Source organism: Corythoichthys intestinalis, chromosome 14, assembly GCF_030265065.1.
Source record: "Corythoichthys intestinalis isolate RoL2023-P3 chromosome 14, ASM3026506v1, whole genome shotgun sequence".
Classification (NCBI taxonomy): domain Eukaryota; kingdom Metazoa; phylum Chordata; class Actinopteri; order Syngnathiformes; family Syngnathidae; genus Corythoichthys; species Corythoichthys intestinalis.
In genome coordinates this window covers 7,226,224-7,251,663 of record NC_080408.1, presented here as the reverse complement: position 1 = coordinate 7,251,663, position 25,440 = coordinate 7,226,224, and the positions used below count along the sequence as shown (strand labels likewise).

Here is a 25,440-nt window from a genome sequence, read left to right as displayed (position 1 = left end):
GTGTCCAAATCATGGCCAATAGAATGAGCTGGTAGGGCTCTTACGAGAGAGAATGACCTCCCCCCAAGGCAGAACACAGAGCCACAATATCCTCAGAAATCGGTCAGTGCCTCCACAAGGGCTTGGCACCGCTGGCTCACCAAAAAGATTCATGGGAGCTCTTCATCATTGATGATAAAATACAAGGAAGGATGAAGTCTATAGACCCTACTCACGTGACGTCACAGCCACGCCCCCGTGCCATGTTGTCCTTATACTCGTCATGTTAATGCATTAGCGCTTCGTAAATTCCTCCTATTATGGCGTGTTTTTCTGCTCGTTACCATTAATAATCAAAATGGTGAAGTCGTGTGTGGCGGTCGGTTGCAAAAACAGAGAAGATAGACGGAGAGACTTGAAGTTTTACCGTATTCCGAGAGACCCGAAGAGGAGACCGAGATTGACTGCTGCAATTCGACGAGAAAACTGGGCTCCAAACGACTACCACAGATTATGTAGTAGTCATTTTGTATCTGGTAAGATGCATTTAATATATATTTAGAGGGTTTTGGGCTGACAACCACAATTAAGATCATTGCTAGGCTAATCGCCGACAACATACACTCAGACGTTGTGAATGAACTACCTGAAAATATATAATTATAAGGGGATAATCAGACAGTTGTCATACAATTAATTTACAATTTCACTATTGAGGTCAACAGCCAAAAAATAAATTCAACTAGGGACACTCTGGAGAAGTGCTATCGCACTTCATATTTATTACATATTATATATGTATGTAGTGAGAGTGCTATCGCTAAACCATATAAACATTAAAAGCCCTAGCTCCATTGACAAATGACATGAAATACATTAGATACATTAAATACATCAGCAAGAACAAAAGATTTTGAATTGAAAATTTCGTAACTCACCTTCCGAGCACAAGATTCCTGCCGAATTTTCGTGTACGAGGACCTGTTTCACCCAACCAGCAACGTAGCATTTATAAGCCTCCAAGCTCTTAAAGTTTCTCAAACTTTTGTGAGAATAGGCTGATTTTGTGTGGACAAGATAGTTGTAAATATCAGAATAGCAGATGTCAGGCAAAGACGGCGAAGCCAGCGGGTCGAAAAACATCGATTTAGGCATCAAATACGGATCTGGCGAATGGATAAACTGAAGCTTTTCCACGTAACGCCTTTTATGCAATGCATCCAATGAGTTTACAGCGTCAGATAACACCGGGGCTTCCATGAATTGCTCTATAACTTGCTCGACTAATTGAAAACAATGAGAATAGGTCTAAAAAATAGGTACAATATGGCGGCCGGAAACAGCGACACGCCTATTTTGTGACGTAGGTGAGTAGGGTCTATTGTTGTTGTTGTTGTTTTTTGTTGTTGTTGTTAATTGAATCATACGTAAAGATATTTCAAGCATTAAATCATTCTTGTGTGGCCCTAAATATCATACTAATTAATATACAAGTGATTATTCTTCACCAAAATGGGATAAAAACACATTGGTTCTAATATGGGTCATTTTTGACCCACTTATGGAAGAGTGTAGGGTCCAGTAACTTGTGCATCTAAATTGCCCAGGCTTAATCGGGACATCACCTTGTATGGCAAATCGTATCGTGAAGAACCCAGAGGTTCCCACTCAAAGACAAATGTATAATGAAAGAAGACAGTTTCGTGTGGTCACACTTGATAAAGTCTTGATAAAGTGGAGTGGTGATAAAGAGTGCTGGAGTTGTTGTACTGGAACAGAAAGCATGACTGGTTCTGGATAAACATTTGGGGCCACATGCTATTTAAGACCAGAGCTTACTGCAGCTGTGAAGGATGAAGTGATTCCCCACCACCCACCCTCTTCGGGGGGCAGAGTGGAGGAGGGTCAAATTTGAGTAATATTGATAACACAATAAGAAAGCAAGGATAAAAAAAAAAAGGAAAACGGATCATGGAAAGTGTGTGCATGAGTATGTATCTTTAAGACGGACACAGGGGGAGGGCTGGGTTGACTTTTCCAGGCGGGTTCTTGAGGGTAGATAGTTCACGCACACGTGAGGACTTGGCTAAGTCAGCTCATATAAAAAAAGAAAAAAAAACATAAACACGACACACACTCAACGAAAGGAAAGACCACGTTTTTTTCCCTCTGCCTTCTGTTTTTCCTCTCAACTGCTGCTGCAGTATTTTTTCTGTGTGTTTCCAACAGATGCTGGGCATGTTTGAGCATGACCCATGCTTGAAGGGACGTTTAAAACGGCTGATTCCTCGAAGAACAAAAAAAAAATCACTTCCACAGCCCCAAAAACATGCTACAAGAAAACCACTGAACTTTAGACACTAAAAGTTTGGCTGAAAAGTACAAATAAATGACGTAACGTGCAAATCTAGGTGTCACCAGCGAAGTCTTACACCATTCTTAACATAGGCTAGGAGCCAAAAGTGCAACACCCATAGCAAATAAAACGAAATCGTTAAATGATATCAAATACAGTAGATGCAAATATCATAAAGAAGACACACATGAAAGATAGCCTTTAGGACTGACTAATTAAGAACAGGGCTGTGACAATATATCAAAAAGGTGATACAGTGGGGCAAATAAGTATTTAGTCAACCACCAATTGTGCAAGTTCTCCTACTTGAAAAGATTAGAGAGGCCTGTAATTTTCAACATGGGTAAACCTCAACCATGAGAGACAGAATGTGGGAAAAAAAAAAAAAAGAAAATCAAATAGTTAGATTTTTAAAGAATTTATTTGCAAATCACATGTACATGTCAGCGTGTCTTGTTTGGTAATATCGCGTCACATCGAACTCTTTGAAAACAGCGACTGTCTCTTTGCAAATGAGGCAGACACGGTTGTTGCGTATTTTATTGAAGAAATAGTCCAATATCCAACTATCCTTGAAGCGTCGGCCATCGCAGTCAACTTTTTTTTTTTTATTGATCGTCGCCATTTTAGAAAATTGTAAGTAAAGGGTCATACGGGGTTATGTTGCTTAGAGTGCTGCTCTTAAAGTTTTTCTAAGTTTCGTGAGCATAGGCTGAGTTTCTGTGGACAAGAAAGTTGTAGATATCAGGGTAGCAGATGTCAGGGAGAGACGGCGAAGACAGCGGGTCGAAAAATATCGATTTAGGCATCAAATATGGATCTGGCGAATGGATCGACCGAAGCTTTTCCACATAACGCCTTTTATGCAACACATCTATGGCTGCAGCTATCGCATATTTTAGTAGTCGATTAATCGATGGACTAGTTAGTTCGAATAATCGAGTAATCGGATAAGGAACATGAAAAAATTAAAAAAATACCTCAGCTGAGCCTCAAATGGTTTAAATGTAAAAAAAAAAAAGAGGATCTATGTAAAACAAAAGAACAATTGGCTAAGTTACCCAGAAAAAGTCCGCTAGCTTAAATGCTACAAAATGCTAAAGTTTTTTTTTTTTCAATGCTCTTAACAAATGCTTCAGACACATATTCCCACACTAAACGGCCAAATATACCTATAAACTAAATTATGAATGCATTAAAAAACATTAGCTCAAACAAAAACTTAGCTTACGTTGGTCTTAACAGGTAGCAGTTGGATTCAGCCATGTGAAAAGAGGCAGACCAAAGGGCAGTGTATCCACCCTAATCAATAAAACTAAATACAAACACTTTCAAAATAAACCATTACAACGCCACTTTAATCAAACGAATACTCGAAGCAACAAAATTTAATTCGAATATTTTTTTCTAATCGAATACTCGAGTTAATCGATTAATCGTTGCAGTACTAAACACATCCAATGAGTTTACAGCGTATGAAAGCACCGGGGCTTCCATGAATTGCACTATAAATTGCACGATAAATTGAGACCATTGAGAATACGGACACACAATGAGGGACAATATGGCGGCACAATACAGCGACACGTCATTGTATGACGTTGGTGATTGGGGTCTATTGGACATCTAGCGCCGTCAATGGCACAGAAACCAGAGCATTCACAGCCGGTCTTTTGTGGGCATTTACAGGTCACTTGCTGTTCATTTTAGGGCATTTGCAGGTTATTTCCTCTTGATTTTGAGTCAGTTTGGGGACATTCTTGAGTCACCTCCTTTTTAGTAACCCAAAATCAACAGGAAGTTACCTGTAAATTCCCCAAAATGAAAAGGGAGTGACCAAAAATTGAAGGAGAAAAGATATCGTCATCGCACACACCATTTAATTGTTTGCATTAGTCTAACACATATATAGTCTAACACATACATATGGTACAGGTTTTCGTAGGCACCGTCTAACTGTTTGCATTAGTCTAACACACGTAATATAATTAATCAGGAAATAGTATCATTTTCATATTTACGGTAGGACTACACTACTAATATAAAATAAATAGCACACCATAGTTTAATGAGAAGAAATAGATACACAATGCCGTCTTATCACAAGATTGACGCACCAACTCTGGCAATCAGCTCTCCCAGCAAACTCCAAGGACAAGGCGCTTTGTCCTAAAACAAGTACAACCAGCCCGGACAGCAAAGTTGATAGCGGGCGTCCCAATCCGCGCACGAACCTAAGCCGCCCAAAACCGGCCACAGAGGGGATGGCCCAAAAGCAACGCCCAGAAACACCTTCGACAAGGCCCGCCTCCGCAAAGACTTTAAAAAGACTGGACACTGAGATAACACAGATTTTTTCTGCTCGGAAACATATAGCCTTGTTTTGGATCCAGAATTGTCCCTCCGTCGTCTGTTTTTGCCTTGTTTTTACCATTGTCGACAAATAAATTGTCAACCTGTTTTCGGTGAGTGTTCTTCAAGCTTTTGAAACATGGAGTCAGTACAAAGGGCTAAAATAAGAGGACGCGCGAGATTCGGCCTTCCCGGCGGACGCACGCAGAGCAGCGTCAGCCGAGCGGCAATTGTTTTGGCTGGTGCTGTTCTCGGGTGCGTCTGGGCCGGGGGGGTGAATTTCAACAGTTGGTTCCCTGACCGGGAATCGAACCCGGGACGTGGTGGGACCGGGAATCGAACCCGGGCCGCGGCGGTGAGAGCGCCGAATCCTAACCACTAGACCACCACAGTTTAATGAGAAGAAATAGAAGAGATACACAATGCCGTCTTATCACAAGATTGACTGGCTGTCATTTCATCCAGGAAATGACATGAAATGGCGCAAAATGAACTTATTGCGTGGCACTGGCTGCCACTGACAGTCATCATAAACTCATTCCAATTCACAGTTGACCCATGCATCGATAAATCGTATTGTGAGCTACCCGGAGGTTCCCACCCCTACTAAAGAAGCACCAAAGTCTGGCGAGTGCATTAAGTTATCGCGCTCGCATTTTCCATTGTTTGAAATAGGCTGAGATTGCAAAAATAAGTTTAGACAGAAAGCAGTCATGGTCACTTAGGGGCAGGACTGAAGTATCATATGACGGTTTATTCCGGCGTTCTTACCTGACACCAGAATGTCATTGCGGAGGGCACACACTGCATACTCTGACTTTGTGAACTCGGGCAGTTTGGCCAGTGACTTCCACTCTCCGGTCACTGGGTCATAGCACTCTGTGTAGGGCAAGTTGAAGCCACCGACTCTCTCGCAACCACCCACAACCACAATCACCTCAGAGTAGCCAGTCGACCTAGAAACAAAGAGGGTGAAAGGATACAAAAAAAATCAATGTGTTGGAATAATACGTACAATAGGTCCTAAAGAGCATTGAGCTTGGGCAATTTTTGACATTACATGAAAAAAGAAAAATAATCTGATGGCTCTCTGCCAAGCTTTCAAGTGGGCGATAACAAAGCTACACTGTAAGGTTACGGAGAATTCCAAATACATTGCTGTTAACAACACTCTCCTTTGTGATGCCTGGAATTTATCATAGACATGTATTTTCATCTGTAGAGAGTCCTTTTTAAAAGCTGTTCAAATCAAAATAAAATTTTAAACATGTTTTAAATCCCACTTAACCCTATTAAGTCATAAGTACCGGTAGTCTCTGGGTTACGAACAAGTTCCGTTCCTAGGCCGGCAATGAAACCGAATTTCCGCATAAGTCGGAATTAACCCCTTAAGGAGCTCTGAATACAAAACAACTGTCCAAAAACATGTAGTATACGCCATATTAATAAGATCAAGTAAAGAATAAGATACTGTGATGTATGTTGTGTTAAATGCTGTTATATTGAATGACCATTTGGGTAAAAAATATATATATATTTGGCGGAAAACACAGACAAGACTGAAAAAGCAGTTTCTGCACTCCTCTTTAAAAGAAACTGCTGTATTTTAGGCCAAAACAACTGTTGTGTTTGATAGAACAATATGTCTATATGCTGCCATAGCAGATTCTTGGCGCACTAAGCCTCCTAATTTGTCTGTTTTACCCTGAAAACCCCCGTTTACAGACGTCGCACAACCGCTTTTCTTTCAACCTAGCCATAAAAAGAAGGTAAGTAATTATATTTATTATTCAAAATGTCTGTCATTTTTAGCTTAGAATTACTTGTTGATGTCTCATATTTAGTTTAAAAAATAAACAACTTTAAAAAATTATTCACTTGCATATTTTAAACTTTTAAACAAATTACGTCACAATGAAAAATTTGGCGTCTGTAAAAAAGTCACGGATCTCTACCTCACAACTGTCGCTTAATTGTATTTTTTTTTGTTGTTACTGTCGCATTTCTCCAATATGTAAGATGATAAATAATCGATCCAACCAAAAAAAATTTGAAAAATAACGTTTCAAAGGGTAACTATATGAAATAGAAAATCTCAACCACTCCTTGTTGTCTGCGATTTCTGCGTCGCGATCCTTGTTATATCACCATGTTTCACCCATAAAATAAAATTTAAAAATCCGGCAGTGGCCATTCACAGGTCTGTCTTGACACTCGGTGATACATGCTACATCAAGTTTTTGGATCGAAACATGGTATGTACGCGATAATATCTCGTTAAAATCGTGGCGTCTTTAATTATGCTCTTGCGTGCTCTCGCCTCCAAATTGAGATTTTAAGCTTTCCAATGATGTATCACACGTGCATATCGGACAATTTTGAAATTTGTCCAAATTGGGGGAGCGGAACTTCAAGTCACCTGAGTGTTTTCCGCCATATATTTTTGCTTTAATCACGAGAAGGCATGTGCCGGTATGATATTCTGACAGTATGATAACCTTAAACCAAAATATCACGGTTTCACAGTATTGCAATTACAGCTCTAATCTAGTCTAATCTTTAAAAAAACATTTTTTTTAAAAACTTTTTTCCATTGAACAGGATTTTTATTTTTTCAAGACATTAGCAAATTGGAAAATAAGTATATGTTAACCCTTTAATGCCTGCAATATGAAGCAACTGTCAAGAAAATCACAAAATTTGAAACATGAGGTCTTAAACATGTTTTTCAAATTTGTAAAAAAGAAAAAAAATATATGTGTAATAAGCACTCTAATATCTATAACCCTTACTAAATCCTGTTTTTTTTTCTCTTGGAACCTGCGTCCATTATTTTCTTTTGAGGAAAGATATTTCAAAATTCTGAATTAGTCTCAAAATCATGAAATTCTAAGTGTATCAAATGTGATACATTTTGGCAAGAAATGGTTAACTTAAAAAAACATAAATAACTAAAATATACCAAATAAAATGAATATAAATGGAAGGTCTGAAAGCAATTATTTGCTGCCAGCCACTCCCAGTCCAAATGGATCAGACCTCTAGCGCCATCAATGGCAGCCAATGACTTAAACGAATGACCTATAAAGGGTTAAACCAAAGACACATACACACACACACCTTCAGACACACACACATGAACATTTTTGACGAATTATTACAGGAAAAAAAGAGGTGACATTCCTTCAGCAGTAACTTCACTTATCTCCAAGGCAAAGTTCATTTTCAAGGGCTTCTATCAATACCAGCTGTAACAAAAACAAAAGTTGAAGCATGACTTGAGCTCCATTTCCATGATCACATTGTTAAAAAATTGCTGCTTGAAGAAATCCTGTTTCTCTTTGTTAAGACACCGTGATGTGATGGAAGACAGTGTAGGCAGATTACTTTAGATTCTCCATGCTTGTATCGTGTACATGTATTAGATAGCCTTGCCTGGAGTAGGGTTGTGACAATATATCGGAAAGATGTTATGTCGCTATACTTTGTAGCCCAAAAGGTTATCTATACGCTTCCACCAAGAATCGATATATCGTTTTGAAAAGGTGTCACTGTTGTAAAAAAAAAAAAAGAAAAAGGAAGGTGCTAACAGTTAGCTAGAAAATCTTCTTATATAATAGTGTCTCGTTAGCTGACTGGCTGCCATTGACGGTGCTGGACATCGAATTCATTGGACTTCTAGTCTTTTGTGGGCATTTTTATGTCACTTGCGGCTCCCGCGCGGCATTTCCACTCATCTGCAGGACTATCACGTATCTGATGAGATTAACGCATGACGAGGTGCAAGTAGACAAACTCTGTGTCAGGATTAGCGATCAGGCAGCATAGAACAGGATGCCAATACTCACACTCAAAAGGGATTAACACAAATACTGGGTTCTACACCTCATATGGCGGCTTGTGTACACTCCACCCCTCCTAATCACTTATCTTTCTGACCCCCCCCTTTCTCCTTGGTCATCAGGCCCCCCACATGGTATCAACCGGGATTACAACTGCTGTATTTTTCGGACTTTCAAAGTCGCACCTGAGTATAAGTCGCACCAGCCCAAAATTGCGCAATGAAGAGTAAAAAAAAAAAAAAAAAAAAAAAGTCGCATTTTTGGGGGAAATTTACTTGATAAAATCAAACACATAGATATGTCATCTTGATAGACAATTTAAAATAAAAATAGAATAGAGAACAACATGCTGAATAAGTGTACAGTATGATAATGTTACATGATGCGTAAACAACGAAATGCGAATATGGCCGGTATGTTAACGTAACATGGCTAGCTATTAACTCTTTCACTCCCAGCCATTTTCACCAGAGCAAGGCCCTTCGCTCCCGGCCGTTTTTTCTGGATTTTGACTGATTTTGCAAGGCCCACAGAAAATTCTGTTCTATTGCTATATAAACTTTGAACCCCACCAAAAGAAAGATTGGACTCTCTTCTTTCAGCAGAAAAAAAAAGTAAGTTCGTATCTTTTTCCATTCTTTAGAAATCAGCATTAGAAAATAGCTTAGTTTGAGCAATTTTCCAATTTCTGATGAAAAAACGGAGAAAATGAGCTTTTTGTAAACGCATACATTTCAAACATAACTTTGACTTTAACAAAGCTATTTTTTGCATTAGTTACATCCCAAACATCTGAATAATGTTTTCCTTTGACAAAATACTATGAACAACCAGACAAATAGAGCTTTAGATAGAATAGTAACAATTTATTCACACACAACGACTGAGAGATGACGGTTTGTCGCCGAGATGACGCCGTTGTCGCCACGTCAGCTGTGTAAACTTTTCCCTAATCGTTGTCTGTCTCACAAAGATGGATTATTTTTGCATTTCTGCGGGGTCTGCTAGGCGAGCCGCTCCACGGGGGGTTTCACTCGTTTTGCACGATCGTCCAGCGCCTGGTGTCCCAGGCATCCTCTCGTTGTTTTGTCCGGTCGGAGCGCCGCCTGGGCTCAATCCGCCAGCGCTTTGACAATGCTGGCCGGCCGTTCACTGCTGTTGAATCGGCTTGTCTAGTCTTCCAAAATGCGCTACTGCCCTCCAGTGGCCAGTTTTATTGCTTTAAAATTGGTTTGGAGCGTTTTTCTTTGTTTCTCAGATACAGCGGAAGCTATATATGCTTCTTATAAAAAAAAAAAAACGCAAAAGACGTATAAATACGGTTGTGGGACAGTTGAGCATTTAAAAATAAAACGTATTTATACGGTTCCGGGAGCAAATGAGTTAAGATAACTATAGCATAAAGAACATGCTAACAAGTTTAGCAAACCATCAGTGTCACTCCAAAACACCAAAATAACATGTGAAATGATATAATAATGTGTTAGTAATTTCACACATAAGTCGCTCCAGCGTATAAGTCGCAACCCAGCCAAACTATGAAAAAAATATCCAAAAAATACGGTAGCTAACAATACCACCAGCATATTCATAGTTAGTGTAGGAGTTCAAGGTATTTCTGGTTGTTGTTTGTGCTTTATCTGTCTCTCTCTCCTTCTCTTTTCCTTTGTTCACCCATAAGCCTTTCTCGTTCGATGATTTCTGAGCATGCCATTGACCGCCATTGACATCCAATCCTTTCGTAGTAAGACAGATGGCAGCAAATGAACATTTTCTCATTTGAAACCAGAGCATTCGCAGCCAGTCTCTTCCAATTTTTTAGGCATTTACAGGTCACTTTCTGCTCATTTTAGGGCATTTACAGGTCAGCTCCTGTTGAGTTTGAGTCACTGCTTCTTCATTTTAGGGGGTTCCCGGGTCACTTCGTGTTCTGTAACTCAAAATCAATAGGAAGTGAGCCAGAAATGCCCTATAATCAACAGGAAATGAAGTGAATTGCCCCAAAATGAACTCATTGCTTGAGAGTAGCTTCAACTAGAGCTGCAACGATTTATCAATTAACTCGAGTAATTCAGTTAGAAAAAAGATTCCAATTAAATTTTGCTGCTTCGACTATTCATTTAATTAAAGTGCTGTTGTAATGGTTTGTTTTGAAACTGTTTGCATTTAGTTTGATTGATTTGGGTGGCTACACTGCCCTCTCGTGGCGACAGTGAATATGACTTAACTCATTTCACATGGCTGAATCCAGCTGCTCCCTGTTAAGACCAACATAGGCTAGGTTTTTGTTTGAGCTAACTGGAGCTAATTTATTGGTATATTTAGCCGTTTTTTGTGGGAATGTGTTTGAACCGTTTGTTGAGACCACTGTAAAAAAAAAAAAAAAAAAAAAAAAACGTTCGCATTTTATAGCATTTAAGCTGGCGGACTTTTGCTATGTAATTTAGCCAGTTCTTCTTTTGTTGTGCTTAGATCCTCATTTATTTATTTTTTTCCATACTGTTTGAGGCTCAGTTCAGGTATTTTAATTTTCTATGTTCCTTATCCGATTACTCGAATATTCGAACTAATTAGTTCATCGATTAATCGACTACTAAAATTGTAAAAAAAAAATATATATTTTTTTAAAAGTTAGCATTTTATAGCATTTAAGCTAGCAGAGTTTTGCTCTGTAATTTAGCCAATTCTTCTTTTTTTGTGCTTAGATCCTCATTTATTCATTTTTTTTCATACCGTTTGAGGCTCAGTTAAGGTGTTTTAATTTTCTATGCTCCCTATCCAATTACTCGATTATTCAAACTAACTAGTTCATCGATTAATCGAGTACTAAAATAATCGATACCTGCAGCCCTAGCTACGATTGACGTTCATTCGCTGCCACCCTCCCAGTTCAAATGGATTGGACGTCTATTTGTGATATACTCATTCCAATTCACAGCAAAACGATAAAAATAGCCTGTTTTTCTGTTTATTCATTGTTTTTCTCGAATGATTTCCTGACCCATGTATCGATAATTGTCGTTTCACCATATCGTGAAAGCATCTTATCGTATCGCAAATCGTATTGTAAGGTTTACAAAGGTTCCCACCCCTAGCCTGTAGTGGCTAGAATCATTTTTCATTGTTATCGTGATGTTGTCTGCATTTTCTGGAAGATTACCAAGAACTGCAGATGGAAGGAATCAACGACTATTTTGAGCAGAGGAGAATTAATCCCCCCCAGGGCAAACCGCAAAAAAAGGGACCGAAAGCCTGCTTGGCTTTCCCACTCCGAACAAACCTGCCTGGATACGGACACAATACACCTAAAATACACACCACGCATCTTCCTCGCTATCAAATCACAAGCCGTTACAGCAGTTCAATAGAGCAGCTGCTGCGTGCTGAACAGCTGCCCACTTTGTACTTGGTTTTGAAATTCACTAATGAGGCTTCACTCAGCGTCAACAGACAAACTTAAATGAAAAACAAAAATGATGTAATAAAGCAAAGTCAATTTTGCTATGGGGGTGAACACTAGACACGACATTTCTAAGTACTTGTCGCATCATGTTCTTTTTTTTTTGTTTTTTTTTTGGGTCCACACGCTCCAGCTACTGTGTCTGTGTATCAACATGTCCTGCTTTCTTCCTTTTGATTTGAAACGGTACGACAAAAACACAGACATACTGTACTAAGCACGGTCATGCAAACACACGCAAAACATGTACAGTGGGGCAAATAAGTATTGAGTCAACCACTAATTGTGCAAGTTCTCCCACTTGAAAATATTAGAGAGGCCTGTAATTGTCAACATGTGTAAACCTCAACCATGAGAGACAGAATGTGAAAAAAAAAAAAACTGAAAATCACATTGTTTGATTATTAAAGAATTTATTTGCAAATCATGGTGGAAAATAAGTATAATACTTTGTTATGTACCCTTTGTAACGGAGGCCAAACGTTTTCTGTAACTCTTCACAAGCTTTTCACACACTGTTGCTCGTATTTTGGCCCACTCCTCCATGCAGATCTCATCTAAAACAGTTATGTTTTGGGGCTGTCGCTGGGCAACACGTTGGGCAACACGGTATAAAAAAAAATAAAAAAAAATAAGACTATGTACAACAAAAGAACAATTGGCTGTCTTACATAGCAAAAGTCTGCTAGCTTAAATGCTATAAAACGCTAACTTTTTTTTTTTTTTTTTATTACAACGCTCTTAACTAGTGCTGGGAATCTTTGGGCACCTAACGATTCGATTACGATTACGATACAGAGGCTCCGATTCGATTACAAAACGATTATTGATGCACTCCCGTCCTTTTTTTTTTTTTTTTTTTTTTTAAATGATTTGTACATTAGTTCCAAAATTGTTAAAAAAAACTCTCAGGCTAAACCAAACTACTATTTCAGTATCAAGTTAACATATAGCAGTAAACAAATATACAAAAATAACAGTAAATAAAAAACTCCAGTCCCCATTCTGTATCAGCAGCTTTAAACTACATTCAATTAATTTAATGTTGTGAATCAACCATTAAAGTTGTTAAAATTACTCCCGTTATTCCATAATTTCCCTTTTGTTTACTTTCGACATGTGAAAGTTTTAAAACTATTTTAAAGATAGATTCAAGTCAATATTTTACCGATTTAGGAGTATTTTAGATAATAAGTGAATTAGGTTCGCTTGGAAGGTTCGCTACAACAGCCTTGCAGGGAAGTGTACTGCTTTAAGATGGCGGCCGTTTACTAACGCCCGCATCTAGCTTTTTGTAGATGTGCTGCTAACGCTACCGAATCTATATTGCATCTAGTCTGATATAAATGATATCTACCGTAACATTATGTGGATGTACTTTGTAGCAGCTTTTCGACAGCAGTCAGGTATGTTGTTGTGTTTTTTTATCTTGTGGCATGAGTTGAGCTAGAGCCGTGAGTTGAGCATTGGCATTACCCGAGGGGCCAGATAATGAGAAGCATGATGTTTAGCTACTCTCGCTTCGTTCCTCATTGCGTCCCGAAGACCGCGCGGCGCGCTAAGTGTGTTGTACTTCTGCTTTACTTCGCATATTTAAATAATCGGAATTTGGATGTTTGTGAATCGTTCTCGAATCTTCCACGGCCGAATCGCGAATAATCTAAGAATCGAAAATCTTGCACACCTCTACTCTTAACAGATGGTTCAGACACATTCCAACAGAAAATGGCTAAATATACCTATAAACTAAATTACAAAGGCATTAAAAAACAGTAGCTCAAACAATATCTTATGTTTGTCTGAACATGGAGCAGCTGGATTAAGCCATGTGAAATGAGGCAGACTAGTAGGCAGTGTAGCCACCCAAATCAATAACACTCAATGCAAACACTTTCAAAATAAATCATTACAACCCCACTTTAATTAAACGGATACTCGAAGCAGCAAAATTTGATCCAAATCTTTTTTTCTACTCGAATACTCGAGTTAATCGATTAATCGTTGCAGCACTTCATCTAACACTCTCAATGGCACTAAAACCAGAAAATTTACAGTCAATCATTTACAGGTCACTTCCTGCTAATTTCAAATCACTTCGAATTCATTTGGGGGCATTCTTGAGTCACTTTTTTTTCAATAACCCAAAATCAACAGGAAATGAACAGTAAATAATAGAGATGTCCCGATCGATGCCGATCGATCGGGTCCGATCACGTCATTTTCAAAGTATGGGAATCGGCAAAAAAATATCGGCCATGCCTTTTCTTATTTTATTTATTTATTTTTTTTTATTAAATCGTTTTCTAATTGTATTTAACGTTACAGACATAATATGTTACACTTATCCAGAGTCTTTAGTTTAGGCTTAAGGTAGGGTTATCAAATTTATCCCAATAACAGCGGTAATTAATTTTTTAAAAAAATGTATCACATTAAAATATTTAACCCAATTAATGCATGCGCTGCACGACCCACTCACGCATTGTCGCGCTCCATCTGTAATGGCGCCATTTTGCCAATATAAAGAGTTAAAAGGCAGCGTAAAATGAGTACAGTAAATTTTGGCAGCTTTTAGAGACTTATTCTAATTGGCTAAAACCTTCCTATCCCTCTCCCTACGGTTACAAATATCATGGGAAGCAATGTGGGGAAGCAAGGTAACAATAGCTATTTTTCTTAACACCTTAAATTAAATCCTATTGCAGAGAAGATATATGAATTGGTAGCACTACGCACAGTCGTGGTTTCACTTGTCATGGTTCCACTTCCCATCATGCATTGGGCATGGCCTTCAGTATCATTTACTGAAAGCGCAACAAATACACTAGATGGCAATATTTAGTCACAATATACAAAGTCACAAGTCTTTCTATCTGTGGATCCCTCTCACAGAAAGAATGTTAATAATGTAAATGCCATCTTGAGGATTTATTGTCATAATAAACAAATACAGTACTTATGTACTGTATGTAGAATGTATATATTCGTCCGAGTTTTATTCATTTTTTTCTTAATGCATTGCCAAAATGTATATGATCGGGAAAAATTATCGGGAATGATTGGAATTGAATCGGGAGCAGAAAAAAGCAATCGGATCGGGAAATATCGGGATCGGCAGATACTCAAACTAAAACGATCGGGATCGGATCGGGAGCAAAAAAACATGATCGGAACAACCCTAGTAAATAACCCCCCCACCCCCCAAACAAAGAATCAACTGGTTGCTACCAAACTCTTCCATTAGAATAGTGTCTACATTAGATCACTGCATGCACATACACACTGATAGACACAAGTACAGGTGCATGTGATAATGACATCACCAAAAACGGCGGCAACCTAGGATTCTCGCATTTGATTGGCTGAACTTTTACCAGCATTGATTAAAATGTCTGCCCCCATGCTAGGTGGTCAAATCCTGGCTTTTATTCACATTTTTTGTTATTACATGATTATTACTGTATTATTACATATCAGAAAAATGAAATTCTATGTTATTTCAATTTTCTAAACATGATTCTTTCCTCTGAGATGCACATGATAAAGAGTTGTCTTTCCCTTTAATGAAGAAGAGAGAAAGACGAGATTTCTCTACGTGATCGAGCATGTTTCCCTCCGCAAACCGGTTTTTACCTAACATAAGCAATAAACAAAAGGTAAACATTAGTACCTGCGTGGCCGGGTTCTTGGTGACATCATCTCATTTCCAAGTACATGGTAGCGCCTGGCCTCGTGGAGGAGATGATAGCACTCTGGTGCATTCTGAATGAGCTGATCTCCCTCCACTGTCTGGACGAAGTAGTTAGGGTGAAGAAGCGGCAGGCGCACGTGGTGCAGCAGGGCCTTCAGCAAGGGTTTTCGTTGCTCCACGCCGTAGTACACCCAGCGCATCACCGCCTCGAACACAACCTCCTCTTTCCCGATGGACAGCTCGTCGCTGTCGATGTACTCTTCCAGCTCTTCCCTACGAAGGTCGAGGAACTCCTCATGTTGAGCAACCTCTGAGAAATTAGCCAAAGCATAACTGCGGCAGCGACTGGCGAGCTGCTTGAGCGAGTGAGCATCGGCGAAGCGCTGGATGCCCAAGCAGTTGCACGGGTCCAGCTGGTCCTCCAGAAACTTTGCGCAGGCGTCGCGTAACGTGGCAATTTGAAATAGACTAGAGGTCTCGAAGAGGAACTGGACGTTCTCTGTGGTGATCTTGGCGCGGCCGGTGTAAACGTACGCGAGGAAGGATTCCATGGCTTCGGCTAGAATGCCGTTGATCTCCACTAACATCTCGCGGCTTTCGCGGTGATCGTTGCAGAACATAGCTCTGAAATAGGAAGAGCACGCAGACAGCACGGCCCTGTGGCAGGGGAACTCGCGACCCTGGACGCTGATGACCACGTCCGTGAACAGGCGGCAATCGCGGAACTCATTGAACACTTGAAGGATGCCTTCGGAGTGGGAGGAGCCTGAGCAGAAGTCCAACACTTCCTGGCTGGCTAAAGTCTTGGAGTCAACTTCAAACACCTGGAGAAAAAGCAATTCTAGCTTCAGAAAAGTTGAAAACTTTTCTCAAACTTGGAAAACATTAGCTAAATTCAAACATGAGCTAAGAAAGCATAAATTAGCGTAAAAAATACACAACAAAGACAGTTCAGCTTACCTTGCGTTTCACAGCCGGTGAGTCCCTGATGCCAGTGTCTTCCCTGTTCATCCGTCTGCCTAGAATCAACACCATGGCGACAGCCTTCAAAGAGACGTCTGTATCACAAGATGACCTGTAGAAAGACGTGCATCTTTACACCAAAAATATAAACAAATACAGTGGTATGAAAAAGTATCTGAACCTTTTGGAATTTCTCACATTTCTGCATAAAATCAGCATCAAATGTGATCTTTGTCAAAATTACACAGATGAAAATACAGTCTCTGCTTTAACTAAAACCACCCAATATTCTAGGTTTTCATATTTTAATGAGGACAGCATGCAAACAATGTCAGAAGGGGGAAAAATAAGTAAGCGTGAGGAGGACACTTACAGAGCAATTGAAACCAATTTTTACCAGACATTTTAAGTCAGGTGTGTGCCCAGTCACTGATGAGTGGTTTAAAGCTGCCCTGCCCACTATAAAACACACACCTGGTAAGAAATGTTTTGATGAGAAACATTGATGTGCATCATGGCTCGGTCAAAAGAGCTGTCTGAAGACCTGCGATCAAGGAGTGTGATTTGTATAAAGCTGGGAAAGGATACAAAACTGTAACTAAAAGTCTGGATGTTCATCAATCGACAGTCAGAGAAGTTGTCTACAAATGTAGAGAGTTTGGCACTGTTGCTCCTCTCCCAAGGAGTGGTTGTCCACCAAAGATGAGGCCAAGAGTTCAGCGCAGAACACTCAGAGAGGTAAAAAAACAAAGAACCCTATAGTATCTGCTAAAGACTTTCAGAAATCACTGGCACAGTCAAATATCTCTGTGCACACATCAACTATATGTCAATCTATGACCAAGAATGGTGTTCATGGGAGGACTCCACGGAGGATGCCACTGCTGTCTAAAAAAACATTGTTGCTCATTAAATGTTCGCAAAAAGGCACTTGGACACTCCACAGAAGTTTTGGCTAAAAATTTTGTCGACTGATGAAACCAAGGTTGAATTGTTTGGGAGTACCACACAATGTCATTGTGAGAGAATTTTATTCATGCTTAAAACACAACCATTATACATCATACTTTGTATGCTTTTGTTATGCTTGCATGAGAACATTGTAGCATAGAGCATCTTTGTTATATTAACCTGTTTGAGTGTGCCTTCCCATAGCCTTGACTATTGTAGACTGTAATATGCCCAAATATGGACTGTTATGTTCCTGTGTTTTCCAATATGCCCTGAATTAATACAGTGGGCAACTGTGGCTTATCAGATTGAGCTCATCATCGTTCTAGCCAGAGTCGGTGTTCAAGGTCATAACTTGAGGTGTTTTTCCCCTACTAGAGATGTTTTTCCTGTGGAAAACCACCAGAGTTGGTACTTCAGTTTCACTTTTGTTTTCATAGGTATCGTTTCACAGTAACCATCCTTGGGTAATGCCCTTTTAACAGTATAAATGTCCAGTCTCTATTTTACTTTTTTGTACTTCTGGGTGATCACAGCTCCTGGCTGAATCACATCATTTTGTACCCTTGATATATCATGTTTATAAAGTCTTCGAAGCAAAGCAATCCATGGTTGGGGTCTGAGTCATTTCTCATCGAGCTATCGAGTTGACACTTGTCTTGGGAGTTCAAAATTGAATTTCCCTGACAGTCATGTGTGGAGGAAAAACGGAACAGCTCACCAACATCAACACCTCATCCCCACCGTGAAGCATGGTGGAGAGAGCATCATGATTTGGGGCTGTTTTGCTACCTCAGGGCTTGGACAACTTGCAATCATTAATAGAAGAATGAATTCAAAAGTTTATCAGGATGTTTTGCAGGAAAACCTGAGGTTGTCAGTCAGAAAGTTGAAGCTAAAAAGAGGGTGGATGCTGCAACAAGACAATGATCCAAAACACATGAGTAAATCAACTTCAGAATGGTTTCAGAAGAACAAAATACACGTTCTGGAGTGACTAAGGCTACGTTCATACTACAGGTCTTAATGCACAAATCCGATTTTTTGTCATATCTGTTTTTTTGGCATGCCCGTTCAGACTGCCTTTGTCCATTGAGACCATTCAAGTATTACGCATGCGCACTCATTCGCAGTCCGCCACGCACTGAGCAAGACGACCCGCATGCGCAGAAGCATCAAAACAAATGACCACACATGTTGGCTGTCATCCGTCATTCCAGGGATTATCATATTTCGCTCGTTAAAAAGAGGACACAAATAACAGACATTAATAATACACGTTTAGTTTTATTTAAGTTTATATGGACTGATAGAACGCATACACGCACACACATAAGCCTTGATGTGTGTGCGTGAAATGACGTGGGTGCGTCAGTTTGCCCCGACTCGGCTATGTGTGCAATAATGAAATATTGCTCATTCGGCGCACAGAATTAAAATCGAAAATTGACAGGGTTATCCTTTTCTTCATTTTATTTTTTTATGATTGTGGTCAAGCCCGCTTCGTGCTTAAAAGCAGAGTTCAAGCTAGGCGCTAATGCCTGCATCGCTGCCGTCCTTCGTGCCTCTTGCTGTTTGCTGACGTAATTAGTGCATGAATTCCGATTCCGGAGACTGGACAGTACAGACCGCTGCGACAGTCTGGAAAAATGTGGCCCAGATCGGATTTGAACCACATACGAAAGTGACCCAGATCGGATTTGAAATGGTCGCAGTTCTATGCGACTTGTCACGTTCAGACCGTCAAGTTAATGCCTCAATCGAGTCGGAAAAACACGAAAAAATCGGATTCGTGCATTAAGACCTGTAGTATGAACGTGGCCTAAGTCAAGGTCTAGACATGAACCTTATTGAGATGTGCCATGACCTAAAGACGGCGATTCATGCCAGCCATCCCAGGAATCTGACTGAACTACAACAGAATGTGCCAAGATTAGTCCTGATCGATGTGCCAGACTGATCTGCAGCTACAGGGAGCATCTGGTTAAAGTTATTGCTGCCAAAGGGGTGGCCACAAAATATTAAATGTGATGGTTCACTTACTTATTTTCCTCCCTTCTTTCATTGTCTGCATACTATCCTCATTAAAATATGAAAACCTAAAAATGTTTGGGTGGTTTTAGTTAAAGCAGACACTGTTTTTTCATCTGTGTGATTTTGCAAAGATCAGATCACATTTGATGGTGATTTTATGCAGAAATGTGAGGAATTCCAAAAGCTTCAGATACTTTTTCATACCACTCTCTATATTACCACTCTATATATTATACATATATATATAAACACACACACATACAAATAGACCGATCATACTGTATGGTTCTCGTGGAATCACAATTCAAAATATGTTCGGTGTTTTGGCTCTCGGTCAAAAAGGTCCCCGACCCCTGACTTAAACTCATGACTATATTAGATTTTGCTTTTTTAAACTTCTTTTTCATATGTACAGTGGGGCAAATAAGTATTTAGTCAACTACTAATTGTGCAAGTTCTCCCACATGAAAATATTGGAGAGGCCCTGATTGTCAACATGGGTAAACTTCAACCATGAGAGACAGAACGTGGAAAAAAAAAAACAGGAAATCACATTGTTTGATTTTTAAATAATTTATTTGCAAATCGTGGTGGAAAATAAGTATTTGGTCTATACCAAAAGTTCATCTCAATACTTTGTTATGTACCCTTTGTTGGCAATAACGGAGGCCAAACGTTTTCTGTCTGTAACTCTTCACAAGCTTTTCACACACTGTTGCTGGTATTTTGGCCCATTCCTCCATGCAGATCTCCTCTAGAGCAGTGATGTTTTGGGGCTGTCGTTGGGCAACACGGACTTTCAAGTCCCTGCTCACCCAATCCTAACACAATCCTGCACTGCCAGATGTGTCCTCCTGCTGAAGAAAGTACACGTCCAGGCTCGTCTGCGGTTCGCTACAGAGCATTTGGATGATCCAGAAGAGGACTGGGAGAATGTGTTATGGTCAGATGAAACCAAAATAGAACTTTTTCATAGAAACACAGGTTCTCTTGTTTGGAGGAAAAAGAATACTGAATTGCACCATACCTACTGTGAAGCATGGGGGTGGAAACATCATGCTTTGGGGCTGTTTTTCTGCAAAGGGTCCCAGGACAACTGATCTGTGTAAAGGAAAGAATGAATGGGGCCATGTATTGAGAGATTTTGAGTGAAAATCTCCTTCCATCAGCAAGGGCATTGAAGATGAGACGTGGCTGGGTCTTTCAGCATGACAATGCTCCCAAACACACATCCAGGGCAACAAAGGAGTGGCTTCGTAAGAAGCATTTCAAGGTCCTGGAGTGGCCTAGCCAGTCTCCAGATCTCAACCCCATAGAAAGTCTACGGAGGGAGTTGAAAGTCCGACAGCGACAGCCCCAAAACATCACTGCTATAGAGAAGATCTGCGTAGAGGAATGGGCCAAAATACCAGCAACAGTGTGTGAAAAGCTTGTGAAGAGTTACAGAAAACGTTTGGCCTCAGTTATTGCCAACAAAGGGTACATAACAATGTATTGAGATAAACTTTTTGTATTGAGTATATACTTATTTTCCACCATGATTTGCAAATAAATTATTTAAAAATCAAACAATGTGATTTTCTGTTTTTTTTTCCAAAATCTGTCTCTCATAGTTGAGGTTTAACCATGTTGACAATTACAGGCCTCTGTAATATTTTAAAGTGGGAGAACTTGCACAATTAGTTGTTGCCTAAATACTTATTTGCCCCACTGTATATATGTATTTTTTTGTCATGGATGGGACACTCTGCATCCATGTTACAGTTGGGTCATCAGAAAAAAAAAATCCCATGTTAACCTAATTTGTAAGAAATATACTGGTTGATTTTAAAACGGATAGAGAATAAAATATAGATTCATAAGTTAATAGTTTCATGCATTTATTATGAAAGTATTTATCTGCTAAACAGTGAAAATTAGAGGAAAACTTAGCATGTTATTTACAGTGTGCGCCCCTGAATCTTCTGGGTGCGGTAAATTAATAGATTAATCGACTACTAAAATAACTATAGCTGCAGCCCTAGTCACCTTGTATCGCAAATTGTATCATATCATAAGGTACCTAGAGGTTCAAAATGCTCTTCATCACTTTTTCTTTAAGCAAATGGCAGTTCTGTTTAAACTACACAGATCCTTACACATATCAGTGGGCTGACACTTCCTCTAGAAGATTACTGACACTAAACAGTTGTGCCCCGCAGCACAATGGATTCCGTGAGGCGGAAGAGTGAAAGAGGCGGGAGACAAGTTAAGCAACCGTTGGAAGGACCAACCTACATGCCAGTCAGGTTTGTTTTGAAACAAGAGGGGGCGGGGACTGGCCAGGATGGCACGTCAACAACACTGACACAACACCTTGGACTGGAAACTTGAAAATGACTATTCACATAAGTTTGTACTAAGATCAAAAGGTCAAGTGTCAAAACTACATACATTAAAATAAGGACATAGTTGCCATCTATCAGAATAAATTTGTCTTCTTCAGTCACTTAGTTAAATTTACACATAGTAGTTGTAGTACTATTACACTGTTTTGCCTAAAAGTCCAAATAAATCAACAATCAATTCCTCGCTATTATCGGCATTATGTTTGACCTGGATGTAGCTTACCGCAGTGATTTATCTCTATTAATAAATAAAACAGCTGATTGGGAACTGGAGAAGTGAGGTCATTTACCGCAGATTATTTTTATTATTTGGCTCACGTTCAACACTGTCAAAAGTATATAAGTACACCTGCCAACAGCATCCGAGCAAGCACTTCATTGACACTAGACGACTGGTTAGGCCGCAATGTTGCCAGGTAATTCAGGAGACACATAACATTTGAATTGATATTAATTAATTATCAATGCGAACGCTTTTGCGCGAATTCTGTAAAGATGGCAGAGCAACAAAAGAGACAAAAAGTTTGGTCAGAGGAGGAAAAAAAGGGAGGCCCCCAGGATATAAAGAATAACCATTGGCCCGGCTTTCACCCGCTGGCGTGACACCCATGCCCCCCCCCTTCAACTGAACTCGTCGGGGGAGGGGTTAGCCACACTAAGCCATACAGTTGCTAACCGTTATAGGCTATTGTTAAGCCACAACTGGATTCATTACCTTACTATCATTACTATTTATCCTACACACAGCCGCTGGAAACAGAAATGTTGTTTAATCCATCTGCAGGCGACCGGGAGATTTATTTGTGATTGATTGATGATTTTACGACACTGTGTGGGTGTGCGCTGGTCCTCATGGGAAACGCAGTTTTAAGGCAAAACACTATCGCTTTTGTCCACCGGTGTTGCTAAAATCAACCAAAACTGAAAAGTTACCAAGTGTTGCTTTAAGTACACTGTACTTAAGGGAATATACAGTAGGTAGTACAGTAGTACTCAAACTCTGTAACACAGTTGGGAGTACTTTTGCCATCTGGGTGATTAAGTGGAATATAATTCACACTAGTGCTGCAACGATTAATCAATTAACTCGAGTAATAGATTAGAAAAAAATATTCGAATTAAATTGTGTTGCTTCGAGACTATTCGTTTAATTAAAGTGACATTGAACTGGTTTAGCTTTATTAATTAGGGTGGATACACTGCCCTCTGGTCTGCCTCTTTGCATATGGATGAATCCAACTGCTCCCTGTTATGAGCAACATAAGCTATGTTTTTGTTTGAGCTAATGTTTTTTAATGCATTCATAATTTAGTTTATAGGTATATTGAGCCATTTTTTGTGGGAAAATGTGTCTGAACCTTTTGTTAAGAGCATTGTAAAAAAAAACGTAAGCATTTTATAGCATTTAAGCTAGCGGACTTTTCTATGTAAGTTAGCCAATTGTTCTTTTGCTGTACATAGACCCCCCCCCCCCCTTTTTTTTTATAAATCCCGTTTGAGGTTCCGCTCAGTAACTTTAATTTTCCGTGTTCCTTATCCGATTACTCAATTATTCGAACTAACTAGTCCATCGATTTATCGACTACTGAAATATTCGATAGCTGCAGCCCTAATTCACACATACATTAAAAACAGAATTTTGTAGGTAGTACAGTATTAGCGCTGCAAAGATTAATCGATTAACTCGAGTAATTCAATTAGAAGAAAGATTCTAATTAAATTTTGTTGCTTTGTTTAATTATAGTGGCGTTGTAATGGTTTGTTTTTAAAATGTTTGCATTTAGTTTTATAGATTTGGGTGGATACACTGCCATATGACATAACTCATTTCACATGGCTGAAACCAGCTGCTCCCTGTTAAGACCAACATAAACTAAGTTTTTGTTTGAGCTAATGTTTTTTTTTAATGCATTCGTAGTAGTACTCCAAAAAGTACTCCAACTTTGTTGCCGAGTTGGAGTATAGCCTTTCGTGGGTAATACAGTAGTACTCCAACTTTGCAACAGAATTGGAGTACTGCTGTACTACCTACTACCCCCTACAAAAAATAGCCTTTGGTAGGTAGTACATTAGTACTTCTGCCACCTGGGTGATTAAGTAGAATATCATTCACGTATATCACAAAAATAGCATTTTTGTAGGGAGTAGGTAGTACAGTAGTACTCCTACTCTGCAAAGTTACTACTCCCTAGAAAAATAGCCTTTGGCAGGTAGTACATTAGTACGCTGTTGCAGAGTTGGAGTACTTTTGCCACCTGAGTGATGGAAGTTAAAGAAAAATCACGCATACCTCCAAAATAGCATTTCATGTCAAATTAAAGTTGTCAATCATATAGTAAGGCTTGTCTATGCTATGTTTGTTAAAACGAAAATATTGAATTATGTAAATAAAAAATACTCAATTTGGAAAATATCCACTAATAAAATAGCTTCTGAATGATTCCCTAAGAGTTCAATAAATCATAAATAAACTACAATATTCAATAAAAATGGAGAGTGAGAGTGATACAGGAAAACGTGTGCATGTCGTAAACAAAGGGGACATGTCTCGTGCCGGCCTCTGGCCTTCAACAACACAGTTTCAAGAGCAAATTGAATGTATAGTTTCGAAATATTCCCATAAAACAGAGGTTTAACATAACCGTTATTATTTAAAATTTCGACAGTTTTACCTTAAGACGGTTTCCGAATGAAGCGTCCTCCTCAGTTCCAAGTGAACACAAAAGTGGTTAAAAAATACCCTCTTGGCGGGGGAAAAAAGCTAAATGTATACTTTAATAACTCCTTTCGTTGAATTACGGGACAATACGTATGCTATTACACTGCCCGCACATTTTGGCACCAACATGAAACGACAACAAAGGACTCTATCTAGCTATAACTGTAAACACACAAGCTATTTATACTTGCGACAAAAAAGTTCCTTCCCTAGAGCGCCCACTCAGCTGGTATCACAGGTGCATTGCGGGTAATGGAGTTTATTTCGTGTCTCCGCGCCGAGTGTTCGCCATGTTTAAGACTACACTTCCCAAGAAGCCAAAGCTCTCCACGTGGCTTGCTTTTGTTTGCAAACAAACTCGCGTTTCGGAGGAGAAACGCAGCGAGATGAAGCACAAATAAGCAAAAATACAGTTTTGTTTTTGTTTTAAAAAAAAAGGATATTACATAATAAAAACATACGTGAATACACTAAACCGACTTTAGAAAAACAAGTAGTTGTTTTTAAGTTTACTTCGTAACCCAGCTTGAACTAGTGTTCTTCGAGTATGTCACGGGAACACATTAACAAACTGCACATATATTTTTCAGGTAAGTGTGAGTAGGAGGAGCTGTGCCTAAAAAAAAGGGATGTTAAAACTTCCTTGGCCAATTGCAAAATATTTCTGAGAGCTCAGCACGGACTTCTACGAAAATCTCGTGCTTTC

At 39.4% G+C, this 25,440-nt stretch overlaps 1 protein-coding gene across 1 annotated transcript in view; it reads right to left on the bottom strand.

The window, feature by feature from the left end:
* Positions 1 to 24,949, bottom strand: part of klhl24a (kelch-like family member 24a) — a 58,861-nt gene extending 33,912 nt beyond the window's left edge. The window contains exons 1-4 of the mRNA XM_057857313.1: positions 24,688 to 24,949; positions 16,641 to 16,755; positions 15,660 to 16,504; positions 5,459 to 5,643 (exon numbers count right to left, since the gene is read on the bottom strand). Of these exons, the coding sequence (XP_057713296.1) occupies positions 5,459 to 5,643; positions 15,660 to 16,504; positions 16,641 to 16,715 (1,105 nt within the window). The 5' untranslated portion in view covers positions 16,716 to 16,755; positions 24,688 to 24,949. The remainder of the gene's footprint in view (positions 1 to 5,458; positions 5,644 to 15,659; positions 16,505 to 16,640; positions 16,756 to 24,687) is intronic.
* Positions 24,950 to 25,440: the final 491 nt, after the last annotated feature.